At 37.2% G+C, this 25,345-nt stretch overlaps 1 protein-coding gene across 2 annotated transcripts in view; it reads left to right on the top strand.

The window, feature by feature from the left end:
- The window catches only part of atxn7l1 (ataxin 7-like 1), a 51,316-nt gene that overhangs the window by 13,034 nt on the left and 12,937 nt on the right, over nt 1-25,345 (top strand). The window contains exons 2-7 of one of the 2 annotated variants that reach the window (XM_059325855.1): nt 9,968-10,081; nt 10,600-10,798; nt 11,675-12,120; nt 19,465-19,547; nt 22,296-22,552; nt 24,441-24,651. In XM_059325855.1, the coding sequence (XP_059181838.1) occupies nt 10,066-10,081; nt 10,600-10,798; nt 11,675-12,120; nt 19,465-19,547; nt 22,296-22,552; nt 24,441-24,651 (1,212 nt within the window). In that variant the 5' untranslated portion in view covers nt 9,968-10,065. The remainder of the gene's footprint in view (nt 1-9,967; nt 10,082-10,599; nt 10,799-11,674; nt 12,121-19,464; nt 19,548-22,295; nt 22,553-24,440; nt 24,652-25,345) is intronic. The other variant, XM_059325856.1, reaches the window with a different exon arrangement.

The following is a 25,345-nucleotide window of genomic DNA, read 5'->3' as shown; positions in this document are numbered from 1 at the left end:
ATCCCTCACACTGGCAGTATGTTCATACCATGCTCTCGCCGCTGAGCTTGTAAAGAGAAAATGTGCAAAGAAATTGTTTGTAATGCTTGTGGGTGAACCTCAAATCTTATTATGGACAGAACAGGATGCTACAAAGACATTTTTCCACTGAAGATATATGATTTCACCGCTCTTTATAAGCAATGTGGGGAACTTATTTATACTTTCTTTCTATGTTGGTGTTTTGTGAGGGCTTTTATTGTTAAGAGGGCTATCAAAATAATGTGTTAATTTCAATTAATGAAATACAGAACAAATAAAACGACAAAAAGTAAAGATAGAAGAACTATTTTCATACAAGCCTGAAATATCACTTCAAAGCACAGCCCCCTGATGCTACTTTGAGCAACCAGTTTCGTAAAGCCACACTTGAACAAGCGTTCAAACGCAGACTGAGTCACTAAGCAAGTCTACATTTGACAGATTAAGCAACCCAATCGCTAAATTGATTGCAATGAAGTGCAGGGCAATTTTGGTGGTAGAGGATAAGGGGTTTGTGACATATTTTAGATTTTTATGACCCTTATGTGGAGTGGAGGAAAAAAAAGCATGTAAGTATGTAACTAATTAGATTTTTTGAAATCACTCGACAGCCCTATTTATTTTATAGTTTATTTCAAAGAGTGTTTAATTTGTAGAGGCGTTTGAGCACCATGATGAACTAGAGAATTCAAGAGTCACATTGATGATTTGATTTTTGTTTGTGCAAGTCATGCTTTTGAAGCTTTGTGTTTGGATGAACCAGCACTTCATGTCGTGTTCAGATGTGTCAGTGTATTGCTTCCAATTCTCTGATCTACTACAATTTCTCCTCTCCACTCTTTTAGTCTGTCTCAGCTGCTGGTGGCCTGCTGTGTGCGAGTAAGTTGAGTGCACGATGAAAGGGCTGTTTGCTGTCCGTAAGGGTGTCTGTCTCTCTCTACTTTTCTCTGTGGTAGTGGATTAATTGAGCTCTGAGGCATTATTTTATTGTATTACTTATTTGTAGTTACTTATTTGTGGTTTCATTGCACTACTAAAAAAACTACCATTTTACTTATCGAGCCTAGTGAGCTTCAGATCTTTTAACTTTCCAACTCGTTCATATAACCCACTGGCTCTAAATATCCCTGCTATTAAAACGGAGGTTGGGAAATTCGCTTTTGTTTATTTTGCTCCTTTTAAATGGAATAATTTACTGTCACAGCTTCAGTTGGATACACTCATTCCTTTTAATCATTTTAAAGACATTCTTATTAATCTTATGATTTCTGAATGTGTATGTACTCATTGAATTTATTGTGCTTCTGTTGATTATATATTATTATGGATATGTAGTGTAATGTGTTAAAATTGTATTTGTACTGTAATCGGGGCGCCATTGGAAATGAGAGCTTGCTCTCAATTGGCCTTCCCTGAATAAATAAAGGTGAAATGAAATGAAAATTGCTCTATAGAATGACGTAACACCCACAGGTTTTGGACCAGTTGATTTTCTCTCCTGTTTCATCCGCGCAGCCTTGAGTTCTTACATATATGCAGTGGTGAAAAGTAACTAAGTACATTTACTCAGGTACTGTACTTAAGTACACTTTTGGGGTAATTGTACCTTACTTGAGTATTTCCAAAATATGTAACTTTATACTTCTACTTCGCTACATTTAGCTGCCAGCTTTAGTTAATTTATAGGTCGAGATTTAACATGAAATATATGATCAGTTTAAAGTGATTAGACTTTTTTATTTTATTAAATCTTATAACAGCATATTAAGTAATTAAATGAGCCCTGTCTTTACTAAATTAAAACGCTGCTTACATGAAAGCATCAATACAAATAACCATGTATTTAGAATATAAATAACAATCTGAGTGGGTCTTTTCTGCATAACAACTCCTTTTACCTTTGATACTTTAAGTACCTTTTGATGCTGATACTTTTGTACTTTTACTTCAGTACGTTTTGTACGCAGGACTTTTACTTGTAGTGGAGTAGTTTCACAGTGTGGTATTAGTACTTTTAGTTAAGTAAGAGATCTGAATACTTATTCCACTACTGCATATATGTAATTTTTGTAGCTATTAAATGAATGATCTATGGAGATTGTAGACTTTTTTTATTTTATTAAATCTTATAACAGCATATTAAGTAATTAAATGAGCCCTGTCTTTACTAAATTAAAATGCTGCTTACATGAAAGCAGCAATACAAATAATCATGTATTTAGAATATAAATAACAATCTGAGTTGGTCTATTCTGCATAACAACTCCTTTTACTTTTGATACTTTAAGTACCTTTTGATGCTGATACTTTTGTACTTTTACTTCAGTAAGTTTTGTATGCAGGACTTTTACTTGTAGTGGTCCAAGAAAATACTCTTTGTTTCCTCTTGGTTGTATTTCACTCCTCACTTTAACAAGTGTTTGGGCTGCTCGGTGCCCCCCCTGTCACACAGTTGTTGTGTTAAAGTGTGTGTGTGTGTGTGCCTGCCTGGGCTGCACGTGATGTTTGTCTGTTGTTGAAAAGTTTTGCCCTTAACCACACACGTTCTGCTTAGTTTCGTTTACTGGTGGCATTGGTGTTTCCGCTGTGTTATTGCAATGTGGCTGTGTGAACCATTAACGGAAGATCAGGCCAGGTACAATGCCAGCTGCTACTGTACTGTACTACTGAGGTAGTTTATGGTATGTAGAAATGCAAAGTGAAGTCCATCAAAATAGTTTTTACATCATCTGAGGACCAAAAGGAGGCAGAGGTAATCTTCTGAGATACTTTATTCATCATTTTATTTTCTAGACCAGGGTCGGCAACCTCTTCCATTAAAAGATATATTTTTTGGCCTGAAAAGAAAAAGAAAAATCCACCTGGAGCCACATCTTTAAGCCTTATATTAAAATCAATTTGCCATTTTTTTCGCTGCAGATTAAGCATATCACTAAGCCAGAAGCACTGTCCTTTTTGAGGACAGGGCTAAGGACCAGATGTGCACAGGATACAATTTAAGTTGCCTAAGTTGACTGAAATTTTCACTTTTTTCTCTCGTTAGGCTACATATTATTACAGAATGTAAGCATTACTTTAGGCCTACAACAATGACAAATGAAAATTAAGATGTCAACAGAATTTGTTTATTACCAAATCTTTTTTTTTTTTTTTGTCAAAGCAAAGGGAGCCACTGTAGAGAAGCCAAAGAGCCACATATGGCTTTGGAGATGCAGGTTGCCGACCCCTGTCCTAGACTCTTAATGCGTTACAGTATAGTACAGTAGTATGTATACATAGGTTGTCACTAGACCAGAAATGTAAACTATCAAAGTAGTATTAAAAAACAGCAAAAAGAAAAACAAAAGTACTCAGCACATTTATTTAATTTAATATTTTATTGTATTACTTGTTTGTGGTTTAATTGCTCTATAGCCTTGAGTTCTTACATATATGCAGTGGTGAAAAGTAACTAAGTACATTTACTCAAGTACTGTACTTAAGTACACTTTTGGGGTAATTGTACTTTACTTGAGTATTTCCAAAATATGTAACTTTATACTTCTACTTCACTACATTTAGCTGCCAGCTTTAGTTAATTTATAGGTCGAGATTTAACATGAAATATATGATCAATTTAAAGTGATTAGACTTTTTTTATTTTATTAAATCTTATAACAGCATATTAAGTAATTAAATGAGCCCTGTCTTTACTAAATTAAAACGCTGCTTACATGAAAGCATCAATACAAATAATCTTGTATTTAGAATATATAAAACAATCTGAGTGGGTCTATTCTGCATAACAACTCCTTTTACTTTTGATACTTTAAGTACCTTTTGATGCTGATACTTTTGTACTTTTACTTCAGTAAGTTTTGTATGCAGGACTTTTACTTATAGTGGAGTAATTTCACAGTGTGGTATTAGTACTTTTAGTTAAGTAAGAGATCTTAATACTTATTCCACTACTGCATATATGTAATTTTTGTAGCTATTAAATGAATGATCTATGGAGATTGTACTGTTTTAAAATGTGGGATAGAAAAAGTATCAATCAATATACTTTTGAGATCCTTATTCATAGTGAGACAGACATATTAGTTTTTGGCCAGCTCATGTTTGATCACCCTAGACTGTGTCAAGGACGAATATGTTCAGTATTACCATTTTTTAAAAGGTCTATTCATAGCACCAACTCTTCTCATTGCTTGCTCGGACAGTCACTATTTCTGACTGCTGTTCACCTGAAAGATTTGCTTGCCAGAAAACCATGCATTACTTTGACAACCCACATCTGTAAGAAGTCGTATATTTCAGGTTATCTTAATGCAGGGGTGTCAAATTCAAATACACAATGGGCCAAAATTTAAAACTTGAATAGAATCACGGGCCAACATTGAACAAATAAACCTTTTAATATATACCAAACATGTTTTGCTTTAACATTAAATATGGAACCAGCAATGCTTATAAACATACAATATATAACTAAATAGTGCAGACATGCAAAATCAAATTTCAAATAAAAAACACATCAATGTCAATAATTTATTAAATAAAAATTTAATAAAAATCGTATGCCCCTTTTCTATTTGCATCCTTCTGATTTAAATATCAAAATAAACTTTTTCAACAGTTTAATAAATTCTGCCTTTCTTTTCGCCATTTTTGGGAAGGGGTAGCTCGGAGACAGCTCTAGCTTGAGGTTGCTATGACGACTGTCACAGAGGAGCGCGTTTCTGGGTCCTGTCCTGATTGACGCGCCAAAACAACAGCAGGGCATTGTGGGATTTGTAGTATTAGCGGTAAATGCGCCGTATAATACCGGCGGGTCAGCTTTTATAGTACAATAATAATAAAATAATTTGGTATTGCCTTGCGGGCCAAATAAAATTACACTGCAGGCCAAATTTGGCCCGTGGGCCAGAGTTTGACACCCCTGTCTTAATGTGTTGATTTGATAATTTATTGCTTTTTATGCAATATGTTAGAAAATACAGTTAATGGAAATGTTGCCTTGTTTAATGTGGGACATTGTCTTATTGTTCACTTACATTTACATTTTTACATCTTTATTATGATCAGTATGTGTATTTGTTTTTAATATATATCATTTTAATTCAGATATGACACAATACCACAAAAAAGTACACAAATGGAAAAATACCCGAGACATTGAAATTAAATGTCTGAAAATGCATAGGATGAAATTTAATATAGTTTATATAAATCAGTCAATTTTACATTATGTACCATTCTACCTACATCAAAATAAATTGAACACCTTTACCGTTTCATACTACTATATTTTCCAAGCATTTTTTATACAGCTCCTTAAATTATTTTATCGTTGTACTGTTTAATCTCATCGTCCAAACTATTCCATACATTTACCCAACAAACTGATGTACATCTACTCTTCAGAGTGGTACCAGCAAATGGCTTTTTAAGATTAAAAAAATAATTCTTTATTCATAATATCCAATATTACTTGTGAACAGTTATTGTATTTTATGAGGGAGTAGGTGTTATTTGCACAGTGCAAAATTCTACAAAATCAATACATTTTGTATGCTCATTATATCCAACATTATGTACAATCCAAATGGCTTTTTTTTGCAATATGTAACTGAATATACTGTAGTATTTTATGTGTTAAACCCCCACCTCTGCACAGTAGGTCAAGTACAGTAAGAATAGAATCCCAATGCTTTAAAAATCCTCTTCCCCAATATAGTTTCATTTGACTCAATACTTGTAGATACCTTGAACAACAGAGAATCTTCATAGATGCTTTCCCATGTTCTCATATCTATTTCTCTCCGACTCTGTCCGCTGCTCCTCACCGCTCAATGTAAACAAATCCAGCTGAGCTCCGAGAGCCTCCGCTTCCTAGTCATGCAGTGGCTCCACCCACAGGATGAGTCAGCAGCCAATCGGCAACCAGCTGGCTCTCTCAGCATTGCCATAACGACAGGCAGGCAGGAGAGCGTAGTAGTGAGGGTGCCCTTGTGGTCGAGTGGCTTAGTGACCTTGCCTGGGCAGTCGTCCATGTATTGTAAATCAGTAGGGTTTGCTCTCAACTGGCTCCTCTCTCTCACAGGATGAGCTCTGTTACAAATAAGTTGTTCATTATGATACAAGTATAATAGCTGTGAAGGGTTTGTCATTTTTGCTGGCCAACCATTTATGCTGCTCATAATTATTTTATTTTTACAGTTATAAATAGCAATACCTTAACTTTTCTTCTGTTATTCTGCAGATTTTTTTTATTTTTATTTGATTGTAGTTTTTTATTTTGTAACATATAGCATTAAAGAAAAAGTTTTCTTTTGTATTATTTGGAATCACAAGCAGGAATCAAAAGAAAAGCATGTTTATTTTATTTTTACAGTTATAAATAGCAATACTTTAACTTTTATTCTGTTATTCTGCAGATTTTTTTATTTTTTTATTTGATTGTAGTTTTTTATTTTGTAACACATAGCATTAAAGAAAAAGTTTTCTTTTGTATTATTTGGAATCACGAGCAGGAATCAAAAGAAAAGCATGTTTATTTTATTTTTACAGTTATAAATAGCAATACCTTAACTTTTATTCTGTTATTCTGCAGAATTTTTATTTTTTTTATTTGATTGTAGTTTTATTTTGTAACATATAGCATTAAAGAAAAAGTTTTCTTTTGTATTATTTGGAAACACGAGCAGGAATCAAGAGAAAAGCATGCTTGAATTGCAGTACAAACTGGACCCGCAAAGTTACAAGTAAATCGTGTATTTCGGCTGATATCATATTTCATCAGATGTATTATTTACCTTATTCCTGCCTGGGAAAATAAGAAAATGCTGAAATCAGAAGATAAAAAAAAATATAAATCCATACAGAAAAAGTACACATTCACAGTTTTTCCCCATTCCATTGCTACAGTGCAGCTTCATTGAACTGTACAGCTGAGTTGACTGAAATTGGTGTGTGAAACTGGGTGAAATAATGTGTGATTTAATGTGTGAAATGATTACTGTTGGAACTGCATACCTGCAAATGTGGCTCTGGACTTTGATCCTGCTACTCTGAATACAGCTGCCTCCCCAGTCCTCTGCTTCCACTGGCCTATTTACACACCTGCAACACACACACACACACACACACACACACACACACACACACACACACACACACACACACGTTCTCACATGCACTAATTATGCTCTTGTGAAGTATTCTCCTATATACAGACAGAGGCGTATACACTCTACTCTGCGTATAAACTACTTATAGCCTTTACGTTAGACACAAACACACACACTTGGAGAAAATAAATAGTCAACATCGTGGTATACCCACACATGCACCTTTTATACTTTGCATGCAATGGCTAATCTCTTTAATACACACAGACACACTTTGCACACACACATTGTGCACACACACTCTCTCTCAGTAACCTGCAGCACACTTTCATGTGCACTCATGCACTCTAAGCAAACACACAGGGTCGGTAGGTTTGTCTGCTCTGCCCTTTTTGCTTCAACATGCTGCTGTTAGTAGACCACTACTACGCTCATTAACTGGGTTGTAAAACATTGTGAGACACACACACTTCACACACGTGCGTAGAATCCCTTATGCTGCTTATAGAGAGTCTGTTTTGAGGTCACCCTTTCTAAAATTATACTACAGGTATTTTGAAACACTTTGACATCAACCAAATAGCATTAAACCTCTGTGAGGCTTTTGCATTGCTTTTAAGGTAATGTGCTTATTCCCTTTCTTACAGAAAGTTATATGAGAAGATGAACACCACTCTTGTGTTTGTGCGGTAAATATGAAGTTATAGGTAGCAATTATACCTTGTGGTTTTACTGGGCTTCTCTGTCGGAGTGATTTTGGCCTAGCTAGCTATTTCCACCTGCTTTCAGTCTTTGTGCAAAATGAAGCGACCCATCTGCTGGTGGTGGATACATATTTACTCTACAGACATGACAGTGTCTTTTAATCTAAATCTCGTCAGAGTCAGACTACCCGTCTCATCACAGATGTCCCTTTTGCTCAGTGTCCTCTACGTGCCCTCAGATGTTATAGTCGCGTGGTATGATTTGCACAGGTTACAACCAATGGGCAGCATCGCTTGGCTTATAATTAGACCCTGACATATATATCAGTTGACTGGCCGATGCTGGCCTACCAAAGGCCTATCGGTATCGATGTATATGCTGTCCAATATGTGCCGTTATGAAAACCTTTTATAAACAATAAATGAGGCAGAAAATGTTGCTGGCGTGATTTTATATTTATATTTTATGTTTATAAGCTATTTATTTTATTGCTATTCTTATTTTCTTTTTATTGTTATCATTTGTAGAATTGGCTGACAATGTAATATTTTGTTTGCATATTGTATAAAAATGTATAGCAATGTTAAATATTATTTAATAATAAAGTTGCTCTCTGGGTACACTTGCACTGTGATGAGAAGTTTAAGTGTAATCCACATAAAAAAGGTCTATTTTCATTCCAGAATTTTTTTTTTTTATATCAGCCACCATATCAGTTATTGATGAATTTTTCCCCTCCAAACTCAGTATCTGTATCGGTTTCAAAAATCCCATATTGATTGAGCTCTACTTATAACAGTTGAGGAAACTGTTGTTAACTGCTGTTTATTCTTGCATTACATTGGCTTGTAATTATTTTTGTAATTATTGTAATTATTGTGACACGTATTCCAGTGTCAGCATCATCATTAGTTTAATAAATTACACATGTGTTTCCCCTGCCATACATTTAAAAATGGCTGCTGTGAAAAGAGCCTACAGCAAAGCCTTTTAGAGGGCAACACACATACTCAAACTGGAGTCAAATCCAGGTAACTTCTATTACGACTGCCCGCCTCTATTAGTCTGTCACTGTGTGTTTGTGTGTGTGACAGTAAAATTGCATTAGGGAGTTGTTTTGAGCTTGACCTTGGCTTGTATATGTCACTCTCTGTCAAGTATTTTAAGGCAGGGCCTGGCTGAGAATAATGTCACTTTAGTGTTATACTTTTTCTGTTAACCTGTTATTGTGAGTATATGTCATACCTTTGTTTGTTGGTGATTGTGCATGGATGTACATTTGAGACAGCATTTGAGTTAATGTTTCTAAGGTGAATATTAATGACTCAGACACTATTATCCGCTGACTGACAAATGCCTACACACGGTCTGTTATTGAGCTCCAGAGTGATATTTTTCAGTCTATATATGTACCTGAGATGCTCCCTTCAGGTGTATTTCATCATCTCACCGCTCTCTTCAGTTTTAGATTTGCATCTTATCAGCAGACAGGAAATTCAGCGAGCCACCAGGGCCGGCCTCATCCCAAAACTAACAGCTGCTTTTCACCAACCTATCTATTACCTTAATCTTGCTAGATCGTGCAGGTTATTTAGCTGTTAGATTAGAATAATTTAGTTTTGAGCTGTGAACATAATGGCATTACAGCTCATTTTAGAGCTAAATGTTACAAAATCAAAAACCCTGAGTTACTGTACAGTACAGGCCAAAAGTTTGGACACACCTTCTCATTCAATGCGATTCCTTTATCCTTCATGATTGTAGATTCATCAAAACTATTAATGAACACATGTGGAATTATGTACTTAACAAAAAAGTGTGAAATAGCTGAAAACATGTCTTATATTCTAGTAAGCAAAGGGTGGTTACTTTGAGGAATCTAAAATACAAGACATGTTTTCAGTTATTTCACACTTTTTAAGTGTTAAGTACATAATTCCATATGTGTTCATTCATAGTTTTTTATGCCTTCAGTGAGAATCTACAATGTAAATAATCATGAAAATAAAGAAAACGCATTGAATGAGAAGGTGTGTGTCCAAACTTTTGGCCTGTACTGTATGTGAAGTGTGTTTCCCCTCCTCCTTTCTTTGTTTTTATGACATCTTCACCCCTCTGTTTTCATTCAGGTAGCTGGGGTGTAGTTTCCCAGTGAGACAGTCAGAGAGAGACAAACAGTCCTGGACCACACCCCCTCATTCCCTCCCCACCCTTCTCCCACAAAGACATGCATAGCAAAAACCGTAAGTGTGAGCTCCTCTCCTCTCCGACTTTTTTCCCCCCTGATTTATTCCCCCTCTACATTTCTTTCTGTGTCTTGACACCCTCTCGCTTGTGTATTCTGATCAGATCTGGGTCAAAATGTATTTATAATTGTTGGCTCTTGTTTCAACTTCACATAATAGCAGATTGGTGGAGTTAATCACACAAGGACACTTCAGATGGTGTCAGGCAAGTTGCTAATTAGAGAAAAGTACACTAAATTGATTTGTAAATGCATTGTTTTTTTTTGTGGAAAGGTTCTGGCACAGATTTGTCTCTCCTGTGTTACAACACAGCCATCTGGCACCTAAGCAGCGTAGAAAAAAATAAGTTGGTGTAAATAAAACACCACACCACACACAGTATTAGACGCAGGTGCCAATCAGACGCAAAAAAAGTACCCAGATCCAGAAAGTACCCACTACCAATGTATGATCTTGATAACAAGAGTGTTACAGTTGTATGTGTCCTCACACACTATGCCTCTTACTTGTTCCAGAGAAGCGCCATGGCTCCCCTGCCCCCTCCAGGAGCCCCCTGGTCCCCATGAAGCCCAAAGCACCTGCAGTGGCCCCCACGGTGGCTCCCAGTCCCGGGGACACGCTGGCCTTCAGGGTCCCTAAAGATTACCCTCAGTCCTGCTTCAGCAAGGCACCTCTTGCTGTCTATCCACCAAAGGGGGCACGGAACAAGACGTGGTGGGAACATAGTATACTGCCTTTATTGAACATGATCGCTCTCCTTAATCACATCTTCACAACACTTTTACGAGCTTTCTGAGGCCCCGTTTACACGAGGACGCTTGCGGGTAAAAACTACAAAATATTTTATCGGAAGTGCCTTTCGTTTAGACGGTGACGGCGTTTTGGGGGCTTAAAAACGCACAAATCTGAAACCACCCTCCAAAGTGGAAAAGTTAAATCCGCTCCGCCGTAGCGTGTCCGTCTACACTGACAAGACACAAAACTCTGATCTGATCTGCTCACGTCACGTATGTGTTTATGTCACATACATGCTCCAGTACAGGAAATAAACAAACGTGGGATTATTTCCATGCGTCGGACCTTCAAGCTGCTCTGGCAGCTCTAATAAACTTACAGGAGTCTTTCCACCAAATGTACAGGATATGTACAGATAGTGTTACTGAACAGAGAAGGATCTGTAATTACCTCTATCACATTTTGGATGCAGCAATTCGTCGGAGGCGAGCCAGACGGCTGTGAACGAGACCTGGGAGATCTAGTGGATGGTGGAGAACTTTGTGAAAGGAGTAGCTGATGAAAATGTGTGGCGTGAAAACTTCTGCATGCCCAAAGATGCTCTTATCGCTTTAAGTGATGCCGCCTGGAATGCATACAATCGAATTTCACACACTTTTGCGTCACCATATGCACGCAGATTTCCTCCCGAAAATGCTCGTCTAAACGAGGAATAAAAAGTGAAGACGCGACGCCACTTTTGCGTCTTCTGTTCAGACCGTCCTCGTGTAAACGTAGCCTGAGTAAATAAAAAGCTGCATGCTGCTTTTGCTGCTCTCACACCAGTGTTTTAACTCTACTCTTTCCCTTTTGCAGTGTATCCCTTCCAGTCGTCAGCCTGGAGAAGATGCCCTGCCTGAGCCGTGCCGACTCTGCATCACATGTGCGCCTCTCCCCCTCCTCTTCCTCCCCCTCCTCCTCCTCCTCCCTCAAACCTCCATCACTTACTCCCCCGTCCTCCCAGCGGTCCAGTGAGAAGCTCATGAACGGTCGAGGAACTGGCGGGCCATCCACGCCGCGCTCCACCACTTCTCCATCCTCTCTGGATGGGAGGCCCAGTCCAGCACGATCTCCGCTGGATAGGCGGCTGTCGTCTACACCTTCTCCTTCGCCACTGGACTGGAAACCCTCCTCATCACCTTCCCCTTCTCTCCGATCCGGCACTCTGCCGCCGCCGCCACCACCGCCGCCGTCGTCACCATTGGATAAGAAGCAGCAAAACGGGACTAAGACTTCCTCCAGGTCACAAAGAAGACTCTCAGGTCAGTAGAAGAGTTTTTTTCTATATTGATCCAGGTGAAATCTATGTGCATCCATGGTTTTTTTTTTAGATAGATAGATAGATTGATAGATTGATAGATTGATAGATTGATAGATTGATTGATTGATTGATTGATTGATTGATTGATTGATTACTTTATTCATCCCCGAAGGGAAATTCGATTGTCACAGCAGTCCGGTATTCAAGTACAATAAAATACAATAGAATAAAATACTGAGGTAGCATGAATAAAAACACCAATAGAAAAAAACACAGAATAGAACAAGGACACTTAAGAAGTTTAAAAAAAAGAACATCAGTTGGTAGGGTGGTTGGCAAGATGATGGTAATAATTAAACTGGTGATATGATGACAACAATGCTATAGTGACTAGACGGTTTATTATAATAATAATAATAATAGTACAGTATATATTTTAACAGCGAAACTTGTCTAAGTCTAATCTTCAGTGCAGCCACAAGCCGAAATGTCAAAATATTGCATTAAAGGAAATGCGAATTAGGGACGTTTCCATCAACTGGTCTTGAGCGAATAAACAAAACTGCATAACATACTTTAGCCAGACAATGGCAGTGTAATGTATTAAAAGAAAGAGAGATACAACAACAACACAAAGGTTGCTAATCGGACAACTTTGGCCACCCATGAGAGGAATTGGATTCAATTAGGCAACTTATAATTCTTCTTTCATGTCAGAGCGCAAACAGCTGATCAGTCATGTGAGTTAAATGTTTGCTATGCCAGACCTTATCCGAAAAAGCATTTCCATCTCCTGTATTGTGCATTAACTATTTTTCGAAAAAAAGACAAAAAAAACTTTTATGCATTTTTTAAGTTTTATTATATTTTGGCGTTTCCATCAAGCTTTTCTCATGCAAATCTTCAAAATGCGCAGAGAAATGTGTTGATGACTACGACTACAGTCCTCTACTGTTGACCAATGGGTGCAGTTGGGGTCTAAAAAGTGGCAAATGTTTAATATTTGAAGTATTTTCCTGCTTGCTGGTTTTGCATATTGATTTATTAACTTGTAGATCACAAAACTTTAAGGCTACAAACATTCCTTTGTTGGAAGAATTTCATTCCTCTGGCTTTGCTCCTGCAATTACACTACACGTTTTGTATGCATATGCTTTCACAAGCTCACAAACTCACTATTCCTTATCTGAGTATCCTTTGGAAAGCTTCCAGCCTGAATGTTTGGCTGCAGACAGGACAGTGGTGGGTGAGACTGTGTGTTCTTGAGAGTGTGACTCCTCCATATCTCATTTTCTTCATCCTCTCACTTATTCTCCTCACATCTACTGCTTTTTTCATTCTCATTCTAACTTTCAAACTTTTCTTTTTAAACTAGCATTGATGCACAGAAGTTAGTAGTGGTCTTCTCGAAGTAAGGGAGGTAAAAACACACACTACCGGTCAAAAGTTTTAGAACACCCCAATTTTTCCAGTTTTTTATAGAAATTCAAGCAGTTCAAGTCAAATGAACAGCTTGAAAGGGTACAAAGGTAAGTGGTGAACTGCCAGAGGTAAATAAAAAAAGGTAAGGTTAACCAAAACTGAAAAATAATGTACATTTCAGAATTATACAAGTACGGTAGGCCTTTTTCAGGGAACAAGAAATGGGTTAACAACTTAACCCTATGGAGTCTTGGGCTATTTTGTCCATTTTTGAATTCTTTTCATGTCTTTGTAAGTCATTTTGTGTCTTTTTTTTGGTCATTTTGTGTCTTTTTTAGTAATTTTGTGTCTTTTGGTGTCTTTTTTTGTCATTTTGTGTCTTTTTTTGGTCATTTTGTGTCTTTTTAGTCCTTTAGTCCAACATAAAATGTGATATTGAATCTTTTTTTTACTTTCAAAACACTATCATGCTCAGTAAAGAATTTTAAATGTTGCAAATGTGCATTCATTTCAGAGTACACTGAGACATTAAACTGCATAATTTTCAATTCAATTCTGGAAAAGTTGGTGTGTTCTAAAACTTTTGACCAGTAGTGTACATACAAATAAAGTTAAACGATTTTGTTGAGTGCTTGATCGTGTCATGTTTCTCTATCCAGCTTTTCCTCTTCTTCCCATCCTCGTTTCTCTTCTCTCCTCGTTTCTCTCTTCTCCTCGCTGTGCTCCATGCCTCTGATTTACACCCTCTAATTCACGAGCTCCCACTGCCAAAAAGCTGCTCGTCTTCTTGAGAGATTTCCCCCACCTCCTGCGTCTCTATATTTTTTCTTCCTCTCACTCTCCACCTCCTGCCTCGACCTCCTCGTGTCTCTCGCACACTCATCCTAACCTCGTTTTTTTTCTTTCTTTCACACACTCTGTTGGAGTTTTCTCTCCATCATCGTCTTGTTTCTCACTCATCTTGTTCTTCTGCTTTTCCGTGTTGTTTGGTTTCCTTTTCTCATCAGTGTCTTCCTTCAGTCTGTGTTTACACTACCCATCTTCCTCTCCCCTCCGCTCTCTTACTCAACTTCCTTTTTAAGTTTGTGTCAACTTGTGAGCGTACGAACGAGTTTGTTTTTGACGCCTGAGTGCATTGAGTGCTGCTGTTGTACATTTGTGTGTTTGTTTGACTGCCCGTATGCATCGGTGCTGCCTCTGCTGCACAGAAAGATTACAGGGATTATAGCAAAGGCCAGCACTAGATTACAGCCCTCTGACAGTTACACTGTTTAAGATAACCTGCTGACTGGAGGCTGCTGTTGGCCGGCTTGTTTTGTGGGGCCACAAAGGTCTCTCTGGATTTCTGAGCAATGATTTTGCTTTTACTATCAATGTAGAGAATGCACAAAAGTTTTGTTTAAAATGCCTCAACGGCTTAACTTAATTTCAACATTCACCAAGTGATCCAGGATGAAAAAACATAGTTGTTGCAAGTGGGTGGTTGATGTGAACTCAAATTCAAAGTGAAAAAAAGAATAATTCAAAAATATATGTCAAATGACATACAATTATATTCCCTTATATGTGAATAATTCAAAACTGAATGTGTCCATTTCTAATTCTTCATATATTTAGCATATTATTAACTTTTGGTGTGGTAGTCCTAAAATCTTCTGTCCTTCCTGATTCTGGAAGGACCCCTCTCAGTAATGGGGTGGTCACATTAATGCCTGTTTTATATCTACATAATGCCGTTGCTCCAGGAGGACACCAGTTTTGCGGACAAAATGTAATGTGTCATAATAACTCTACATAGGGACCTTAACACTTATATCCTCTAGATTCATTAAGTAAACACTCGTATGACATGCACTCAAGTATTTTAATGTATTTAGATGAATTTTTCATTAAATTACAGTTGTTTTAAGATAAGTAATGCTACCTAGGACAGTTGCACCGGTGGACAAATGTCATGTTCAAAGCAGAATATTTGCATAGTTGAAGAACGATACTCATTGTTTGCAGATGGATTAGATGTAGAAGAATGAACTGCATATTAAAACATTAATTTTAATGAAATATCAAATTTTAGTAATATTTGTCACTGGGAACACAAAAATTGAGCGTCACGTCAAACACCCAAGTATAAAGTGCTATTAACATTGAAGTCATGTAAAAAGACTTAATTCATGTTTTTGTATTTCTGATCATCATTCTTGATAGTTATAACTATTTGTTCAACAGCTTCATTGCTGAGATGAAACAACTTGGTAGCGACTTTACAACTGAGTCCATTAAGGCAATTTGAATGGAAACAATGGTTTGATTATCCTTAATATTTAAAACATTTATTTGAAAGTAGTTGTCCAAACAGTCACTTGTTGCAGAGCTACTTCCTGGATCAACTCTGACCTACCCAACACGTCACAGTGCATAGGTTTACAACAGAGTGGATGAACTGTTTGAGGTTAAACTGAATATTTATTTAAAATATGTGCTATCATTATGAATGATTTTGTAGCTGCCTTATTTAATGTTGGGGACCAAGACCTAAATGTACAGAAAAGGCTACATTCAAAAAAATATCCATGTATGTGTGTACCAGGCCTTTAACCTAACCCTTAACCAACCTTTACTAACAAGAGAGACATTTTTGGCCCAGAAACATCCATGTGGAACCACAAAACAGTTTTGCAATGAAGGTAATTTGCCAATTTCTCAGATTTTGCAGATTTAACATACTGGTCAGCCAGCAATGCTGGCAGTGAAGTAAACAAGTCCATCCACACACTATTACATTTTATATTTTCCCCCACAAGACTTTTCTTTTTTTTTAAAATTTGGATTTGATAGCTGGCAAAAATTTAGACAAGAAGGCAAAGAGCCTGACATATCTTGCCTGTGTTGCATATATATATTTTTATATTCTGTGAATAGGCTACATGTTTTTCAGTAGTTCAATGTAAAATGACTTTAGGTCTATAACAGTGATACATACAAGAAGAAGAAGATTACTTTATTAATCCCACAATGGGGAAATTCAACCTCTGCATTTAACCCAACCTTTTTTACACACTCGTGAACACACCATGCAAGGAGCAGTGGGCAGCACATTACTGCGCCCGGATACTGAATATTTATGTAAAATATGTGCTATCATTATGAATGATTTTGTAGCTGCCTTATTCAATGTTGGGGACCAAGACCTAAATGTACAGAAAAGGCTACATTCAAAAAAATATCCATTTATGTGTGTACAAGGCCTTTAACCTAACCCTTAACCAACCTTTACTAACAAGAGAGACATTTTTGGCCCAGAAACATCCATGTGGAGCCACAAAACAGTTTTGCAATGAAGGTAATTTGCCAATTTCTCAGATTTTGCAGATTAAACATACTGGTCCGCCAGCAATGCTGGCAGTGAAGTAAACAAGTCCATCCACACACTATTACATTTTATATTTTCCCCCGCAAGACTTTTCTTTTTTTTTTTATTTGGATTTGATAGCTGGCAAAAATTTAGACAAGAAGGCAAAGAGCCTGACATATCTTGCCTGTGTTGCATATATATATTTTTTTATATTCTGTGAATAGGCTACATTTTTTTCAGTAGTTCAATGTAAAATGACTTTAGGTCTATAACAGTGATACATACAAGAAGAAGAAGAAGATTACTTTATTAATCCCACAATGGGGAAATTCAACCTCTGCATTTAACCCATCCTTTTTTACACACTAGTGAACACACCATGCAAAAAGAGCATGCGGGGAGCTGTGCAGGGGGGTTAGGTGCCTTGCTCAAGGGCACTTCAGCCCTAGACCTGTCAGTACCGGGATTCGAACCGACAACTATCCAGTTACAAGCCGGATTCCTAACCTCTAGGCCACGGATTTCCCTGCAAATACATTTAAATGTTTACGAAATGTTTATTTTCATATACAGTACAGGCCAAAAGTTTGGACACACACCTTCTCATTCAATGCGTTTTTCTTTATTTTCATGACTATTTACATTGTAGATTCTCACTGAAGGCATCAAAATTATGAATGAACACATATGGAATTATGTACTTAACAAAAAAAGTGTGAAATAACTGAAAACATGTCTTGTATTTTAGATTCCTCAAAGTAGCCACCCTTTGCTTACTAGAATATAAGACGTGTTTTCAGTTATTTCACACTTTTTTTGTTAAGTACATAATTCCACATGTGTTCATTAATAGTTTTGATGAATTTACAATGTCAATAGTCATGAAAATAAAGGAAACACATTGAATGAGAAGGTGTGTCCAAACTTTTGGCCTGTACTGTATTTATTGTCAAAGCTACAGGGATCTACTGTAGGGGGCTAAAGAGCCACAGGATGCGTACCTGTCTAACCAAAGACGAGGGAGGAAATGCTGTAGATTTGCTGGCTCAGCCTTGAGGAGACTTGGTGGACAAAACATAATAACTAACATAACTACAATAAACATTACACAGATGGCTTGCTACTCACTATTAAGTGGGTGGAGTGGACATGATATTACCAAATGTTTTTCTTTGTGTTTCTTACTCTTTAAAAGCATGATAAGTATTATCGTTTATCACAATCTTAATAATGAGCTTATCTGCAGTGTGGATGTGGTTTATTCAGATTTGATTGACGGTAAAATTACTCACCAACTGTCATCTGATTCAAATGTTGCTGAATTATGCATAAACAAGTGAGAGTAGCAGAGAGAGAAAAAATACAGAAGTCTCTCTTGTGTAATAACCATAAAAAATGTTCCTACTTTGGCTGAATTAGCACGTCCATGTAGGATCCTATTACTCCTAGTAGAAGCTGACTGAGAAAATTCATTGTAAGAATGTTCCATATTGATCTTAAGTCTGCTGCTTCTAGCACTTGGTGATTTCCGACAGTTTTCCCCTAAGAAGAGCTCTTTACAATAAACACCAGAGACGTTGGCAGAAAAATGACAGTCTTGAAAGTTAATGGCTACATTTCATCATCAAAGTATATTTTTTTATCCATTAAGGCAGGAGAGAATTTCCTGGGCTGTCAGTCACAGTTGACTCTTGTCCCTCTGCCAGTATGTCCTGTCAGGAGTGATTTGTCACAGCCTGTGGGATCTATACACTTTTATCTGTTTGACACTGGAAACACTGCTAATAATGTCACGCAGAATAGTACTATTAGACCGCAGCAGCCTCAGACCACAGCTGCGTGATTGAAGGAACAAAGGAATATGTGAATAGACAAATTTCAGACAGTGAACTGCTTTCTCAAAAGAGACAAATTAATACATGCATACTCTGAGGCGTAAAGTGATTTGATACTTGAAAGAGGAAGCAAAGAAATCTGACTAAATGATGGCCTTTAAAACCAGCCTAATGTTTTTTTTTTCTTTTTTTTCCCCCCAACTTTATTGCACAATACTATAATTACAAGTTCAATCAAGAATCTCCACTATGCATTCCCCCCAAAAATACAAAGAACAAAAACAAATACAACATTCTGCAAGGCAAAGAGTTAAATAAACAACAAAACTATCATCTCAGTAGGTCAAGTGGACATAGACACAAACTCCAATAGAGATATAAAAGTATAAAAATAAACTATGACATTAGAAAATAAAATAAATAATAAAAAATAAATACAGGCAACAATACATACAGATCCTCTCCAGCGCTGAGACAACCCCTCTCACCACACCACTCACATTCCGACCTCATGAAAAGGTGCCCAAAGATACATCATCACGTCATTTAAGACCTTGACACTTCATCCAGCCAATCATCAAAAAACTTTGATAAATCATTGCAGAGTTTTTGTATTGGTCCATATTTTTCAGCTAAAACTAATAGAGAGGAGTAAAATATTTTACGTTCGTTTTTGAAACATATTAGTGAAGGTCTTTGATTTAAACCAGCTTAATGTGTTTGTTTGTGTTTGCAGGGAGAGTGTTTGATCCAAACAAGCACTGCGGAGTCCAGGACCCAGAGACTAAGCGACCCTGCACGCGATCCCTCACCTGCAAGGTAACTCACATTACACACACATCACTCGCACTCTGCACCTGTGTGTAATTTCTGTCGAGACAATAATAGTTTCTGACCTCGTCTTCCTGCTTCCTGTCTGCGGCCGTCTGACCAGGAAAGCAGCTTTGTTTGTTTATGGGAGTAATAATATTGAAGGGTGCCCTATCATCACTACTGTAGGACTCACAGCCCACAGCTTTGACCCTGTCTGCCGCCTTGTCTGTCTCCGTGATACGGCTGCACTTCCCATTTCTCAGTTAATGCAGGGTAGCAGTGCCGAGGCATTTTAGTGGCCCACGCTCGCCTTGATGAGGTAATTATAGATGTTGGATGAGGCTACGGCATCTTTCAGCAATAAAACTCTATTTTACCACCCTTTAATTACTTCTTGCAATCTTAACTCATTACTTTAAACTGTTTTTAAGTAATTAGAGATGTATCAGACCAGCGTGTTGATATTTTTATTACAGTGGCTGGATATAATAATCATGTTTTCATCGTTTTATTTGCTGTTTTTCATTATTATGTCTTATGAGAATCACAAAGAAAGGGACCTAGGGCCTTTTTCCCAAAAGCATCTTAATGTTGGGATGACCGTAAAATCCATCTTATAAACCTTCTTGAGCTTAAGAGGTGTTCCACAAAAGCATTGTAACTTTAAAATGCTAGATTAACTCTCCGAAACCCAAGTAGTTCAGGGTGGGTTTTTTATTTTCTCCTGTCACATTTTTCTCACCGTGGCCTTGTTTTTCACTGTGATAGATAAGTCCTGCACATCTATGATGACAGCACAATCATGGCTTAAAGTAGGGAATAACTCAAACATGTCTTTTGTGCAGACAAAACACAGTAATAATGTCATAAATCATTAAAAAAGCAAAGATGCAGGTTGATCATTTATTTTACAAACATTGGAAAAAACATTTTTCCAGGTGCACACACATATTACCAATATTAGAAAAAAATGGGAGTTCCACATGCTATATATATATATTGAACTATTTGTATTTTCAGAGCCTCTCTGTTTTGTGTAAACAGCCTGCAGACTGAATTTTTGTCATGTGACTGTTTGGTCTCGTCTCATGCATTCATAGCTTCCCTGTTGCATTGAGGTGCACATCATTTTATGCATTGCTTTGTTTTTTAATTTCAGTGGTTAGTGCAAATGCTTCATTTTTGGCAGAAATTTTAAACGAGATGTAGAAAAAAATTGATCTTGATGAAAATATTACTATGTATCCCATTTAGACCAAATGCGTTTATATGCATGCAGCGGGATTTGCTAAAATACATGTGTGAAAGGTGAAAGGGGAAAAAAAAAATCTTAAGCACCTCATGTACTTTAGGACAAGGCAATTATTTACAGTTAAAGCCAAGGGTTAAAGCTTTAAGATGTTTTTTATTTCATATTTCTATGTGCTACAGAGGCTAAGAAATTAATTATTTAGGAAACGCCTTCTGTGCAGCTTTTCCCAAAATCCTCACGTATTACGAGGTGGTTTTGAAACAATGCTTAGGTTTTAGAGGGTATTAGATCTTCATGGGTTAAGCTTACGACTCATTCATCAAATGATAATTTTAAGCAAGGTTGGAAATTTATAAATCCTACAATAATTTATTTTTTAAAAATACATTTTCTTTTTTTTAAAATTATTATTATTTATATATCTTTTTAAAGGAAACATGCACTTCAAACCCACTAGAGTAGGGTAAACGTCATTTTATTTTATTTTTTTAAACTTGCCCCATTGTGAGATGGCTCACTCCTTAGTTGCTAGATTTAATAGCCAGACGTGGAATTTTACTTGCCCTGAGTAGTCCTTACTGTTGAGCTCTGTGAGGCAATGTGGGGTCAAAGGGTTAACGAGTACCTCCACCACCTCATCGGAGGCACAGAGCATCTCAAGTTAAGAAGCTCCTGAACCTGCAGGACGAACTGAAAACTAAATGTTTCCCTGAACATTTATGACCACTGATGCTGTCTGTGAAGTGATGTTTCATGTAAAGTTAGTAATGGGAAAATAAATAATAAAACATGCATGCATAAAATAAAATAAATTGAAATTAATTTGTGCAATCGTTCTTCCGGGTTCTGTTATAGAATAAAATCAGCTTGATCTCAGTTTCAGTATGTGTTTAAAAATAACATCTTCCTTTTGCAGCAACTAAATCAATCAAAGTTTGATATTCAGGATATTTAGTATTTAATGATTTGATTCTGCAAACTGTCTTTTTAATTTAGAATTTAAGATATAAGATATATAAGATCCAGGTGTCAGGTCTTAATGCGAGCTGCTATCCTAAATATTATCTTTGAATGAGTATATGAGTATATTCGTTCCAAAAGCCACACAACCTGTTTAAACCAGTGTTTCACCAGCCTCTCACCCACATCCTTCAGAGGACTATTGGAAAACCAAATGTTTGGTAGCTGGTTACCTTCCAAAGCAGTTGGAAGGGTAGACAAGCTCACCATGCATCGGCAATATTTGCCCGTGTTAGTCTGGTGTGACAGCATGGTGCAGTGATTACGGAAAGTTTCTGAAACCAGAGATTCCAGCTCCTGTGAGTGCCTCCATCAGCCCTGCTGAAGTATGTTTGAGCTTCACTCTGATTTCTTCACAGATCAATATTTTCATTAACAAAGCCTCTCAGGAAATAACCTGATATCTCTTAGCGGTTTGTGCTTATTTTCTCACTGAGGGACGAGTATTAAGATTTTTCTGTCTGTTTTTCTGGCTGCCACAGACTCACTCCTTAACCCATCGCCGCGCCGTCTCCGGCCGAAGGAAACATTTTGACATCCTCCTGGCCGAACACAAGGGGCGGGCCAAGGCGAACGAGGGAGCAAAGGAGAAGGAGAAAGACGGCTCGCAGGGAGGGAAGGAAGGCAGCAGCCAGAGTATCACATCACAAGAGACCGCATCTCCCAGCAAGCCTCACTGCCCAAATGGACGACCACTGTCCATGCTGAAGCTACGGCTGGCAAATGCACACATACCCAGGTAGGACAGTGGACAGTCTTCACTATGCATACAGAAGTAAAGAAAAGACATAACATTTTGAATCAAAGTAGCAGAATAGGTTAAACATCATGGCTGCCAAGGATTGAACAGATCTGTGTGTTATGTTCTGCCAGTCATATGATCCATGTGCTAATCCTCCTAGCATATGAGGGGCTAAAGTATGCTGGGGGCAAAGCTTCAATTATTTACAGAGAGACATTTCTAACAACATACATCCATTAAAAAGTTCAGAGTAAAATAAATAATGCTATAAATGTAGTGGTAGTTAAACGCCAATATTGGTAATAACATTTTTCACAATTAGGTATTCGGTTTCGGCTAAGATTAAAATATTACGATTATTATTCCTTATACAACAATTCCTTGTACTATCATTTAACTGCGGAATATTCTGGTCTACTCAACATTAATAATGCTTTTCTAATTTATATTTCAACCAATATTAGTACAGATCTCATTTTCAGGATTTTTTAGTTTATTTTTTAAATTATTTATTATTTCACTGCCATTAAATATAAGTTTTACACACACACACACACACACACACACACACACACACATCATTTTTATTTTATTTATTTATTTTTACATATATCTTATTTTTTTTTCCTTAAGTTTTCTTTGTTAAAATATATTTGTTTTATATTGTTATTTATGTTTTATTCTGACTTGTATGTTTTATTCTGACACTTATATATATATATTTTTTTTTTACATTTTACATTATTTTTATAATTTAATTTCTTTACATTCTTTAGTTCAAGTTAGGTCTGTGTTGTTGTTTTTTTAAACAAAAGTCTTATCTGTACAAAGCATTATTTATATTAACTTATTTATATAGGACACTTTTGCTCACACTGTACCCAATGATACAAGACCTTTACTTTGTAAAGTTACAGCAATGTATCTTTACTCTTAGTTAACTCACATTTTAGGATCACTTAAGTGTAGCGTATTGGGCCTGGATAGATGCATGGGGAATCCTTGTCTGTTCATGTTTTTCCCACCAGGGGATGCTGTAAACAACAGTGCTAGAAAGGAGAAACAACAGGAAAAGAATGACAAGTCTGCCCTCATGAAAGTGTTACGAGAAACACATTTCCTCTTTCTATTAAGAAGATGATCCTCTGTGTGAAAAAGGAAAAATGTTATTTGAGGTTTTGTCACTGAAGCAAACATTTAGAACAGGGGTGTCAAACTCAATTACACAATGGGCCAAAATTTAAAACTTGAATAAAATCGCGGGCCAACATTGAACAAATAAATCTTTTAATATATACCAAACATGTTTTGCTTTAGCATTAAATATGGAACCAGCAACGCTTATAAACATACAATATATAACTAAATAGTGCAGACATGCAAAATCAAATTTAAAATAAAAAACACATCAATGTCATTAATTTACAATAATAATATAATAATTTGGTATTGCCTCGCCAGAGTTTGACACCCCTGATTTAGAATGACATCGATTGATGCAGCTATTTCATACATTTTTATGTTATTGTCATTTGCTTTTCTTCTTTTCTTTTATTTATTTTTCCTCTTCCATGCCATCCCTCAATCTTGCTCTTTTTTTCTTCTTCTCTCGTCCTTTCGAGCTTTTTCTCTTTATTTATTTTACCTCTCATGTTCTTCTTCCTCTCCCACATTACTCTTTCTCCTCCCCTTCTTCTCCATTAACCCTTCTCACTTCCAATCTCTTGCTTCTTCATACCACTAGCATTCCTCATTTTCTCTCGCTTCCTCTTCTCCTCACTTCCCTCCGTCTCCTGCTCCATTTCTGTCTCTTTCCCCTCGCTCCCTCACCTCTCTTTTCTTTAAATCACCCCTATTTATTTCTGACACGTCTCACCCCCTCCAGAGTTCCAGGCTCCACCACCTCCACCTCGAGTCCTCTGCCCCCAGCGCCGGCCCCCGCCCCGGGCCCTAACCCTGAGCCGTCTCCCCACAGTTGGACGCCAGCGGTGGGAGACGGCGGTCGACTTTCCAGTGACGAGGGAGACGCAGAGACTCCAGAGGACACTGACAGACCTGCCTTTCACTACTCCAATCGCCACCCACAGCCTTTAGGGGTAAATACTACGACTGCTAATGCTGCACTAACAGACATTTTTTACAGTCCATAACCTCGGGCATAAAACACCCATTTGCGCAAGTTTGAGGCCTATTCTCCTGTTTTTACCCCGCAGGGTCTGCTTTTAGCTGCGATTTAGAGGAATTATTTTTGTCCGTGTTCAGACTCAAGTGTAGCTCTTATCGAGTGTTTACAGTGAAAAAGAAAGAGGCGAGGGATCCGTGTGCAATTTTGATATCTGTGTGCCAATTGAGCAGTTTAATAAGTGGCAATAATGTAACTGTATTACACGGGCTTTTGCTTTGTGTATACAATGCTGATTTAATCAGTCATTTACATTTAAATGTACTGTGCTTTCTGCTGTTTAATCAGTGTAAAGAAAACACTGTTTAACAAAGCGACTCTTTTCTGCCTAACTGCCCATTTTGGTGCATAATTATACCCTTTATCTGAAGATAAAGAATTAATAGAGAAACTGCTGTTCAGAATCTGTGTCAAGACCAAAAAGGTGACCACGGAAAGGATTTCCTGTCTTAATAATTTGTACAAGATACTCTACATTGTCACTAAAGTTTCCTGTTAGAAACTAAAAGAAACGGCATTCATGTGGGAAGATTGTGCTAGTTTCCGAGATGGTCTGGTTAACGGCTTTTTTAGAGCTCTGAACGTGTTAACTTCTTGACTAGATTACC

This window comes from Centropristis striata, chromosome 22 (genome assembly GCF_030273125.1).
Source record: "Centropristis striata isolate RG_2023a ecotype Rhode Island chromosome 22, C.striata_1.0, whole genome shotgun sequence".
In the NCBI taxonomy this organism is placed as follows: Eukaryota; Metazoa; Chordata; class Actinopteri; order Perciformes; family Serranidae; genus Centropristis; species Centropristis striata.
This window is presented reverse-complemented; position numbering and strand designations above follow the sequence as displayed.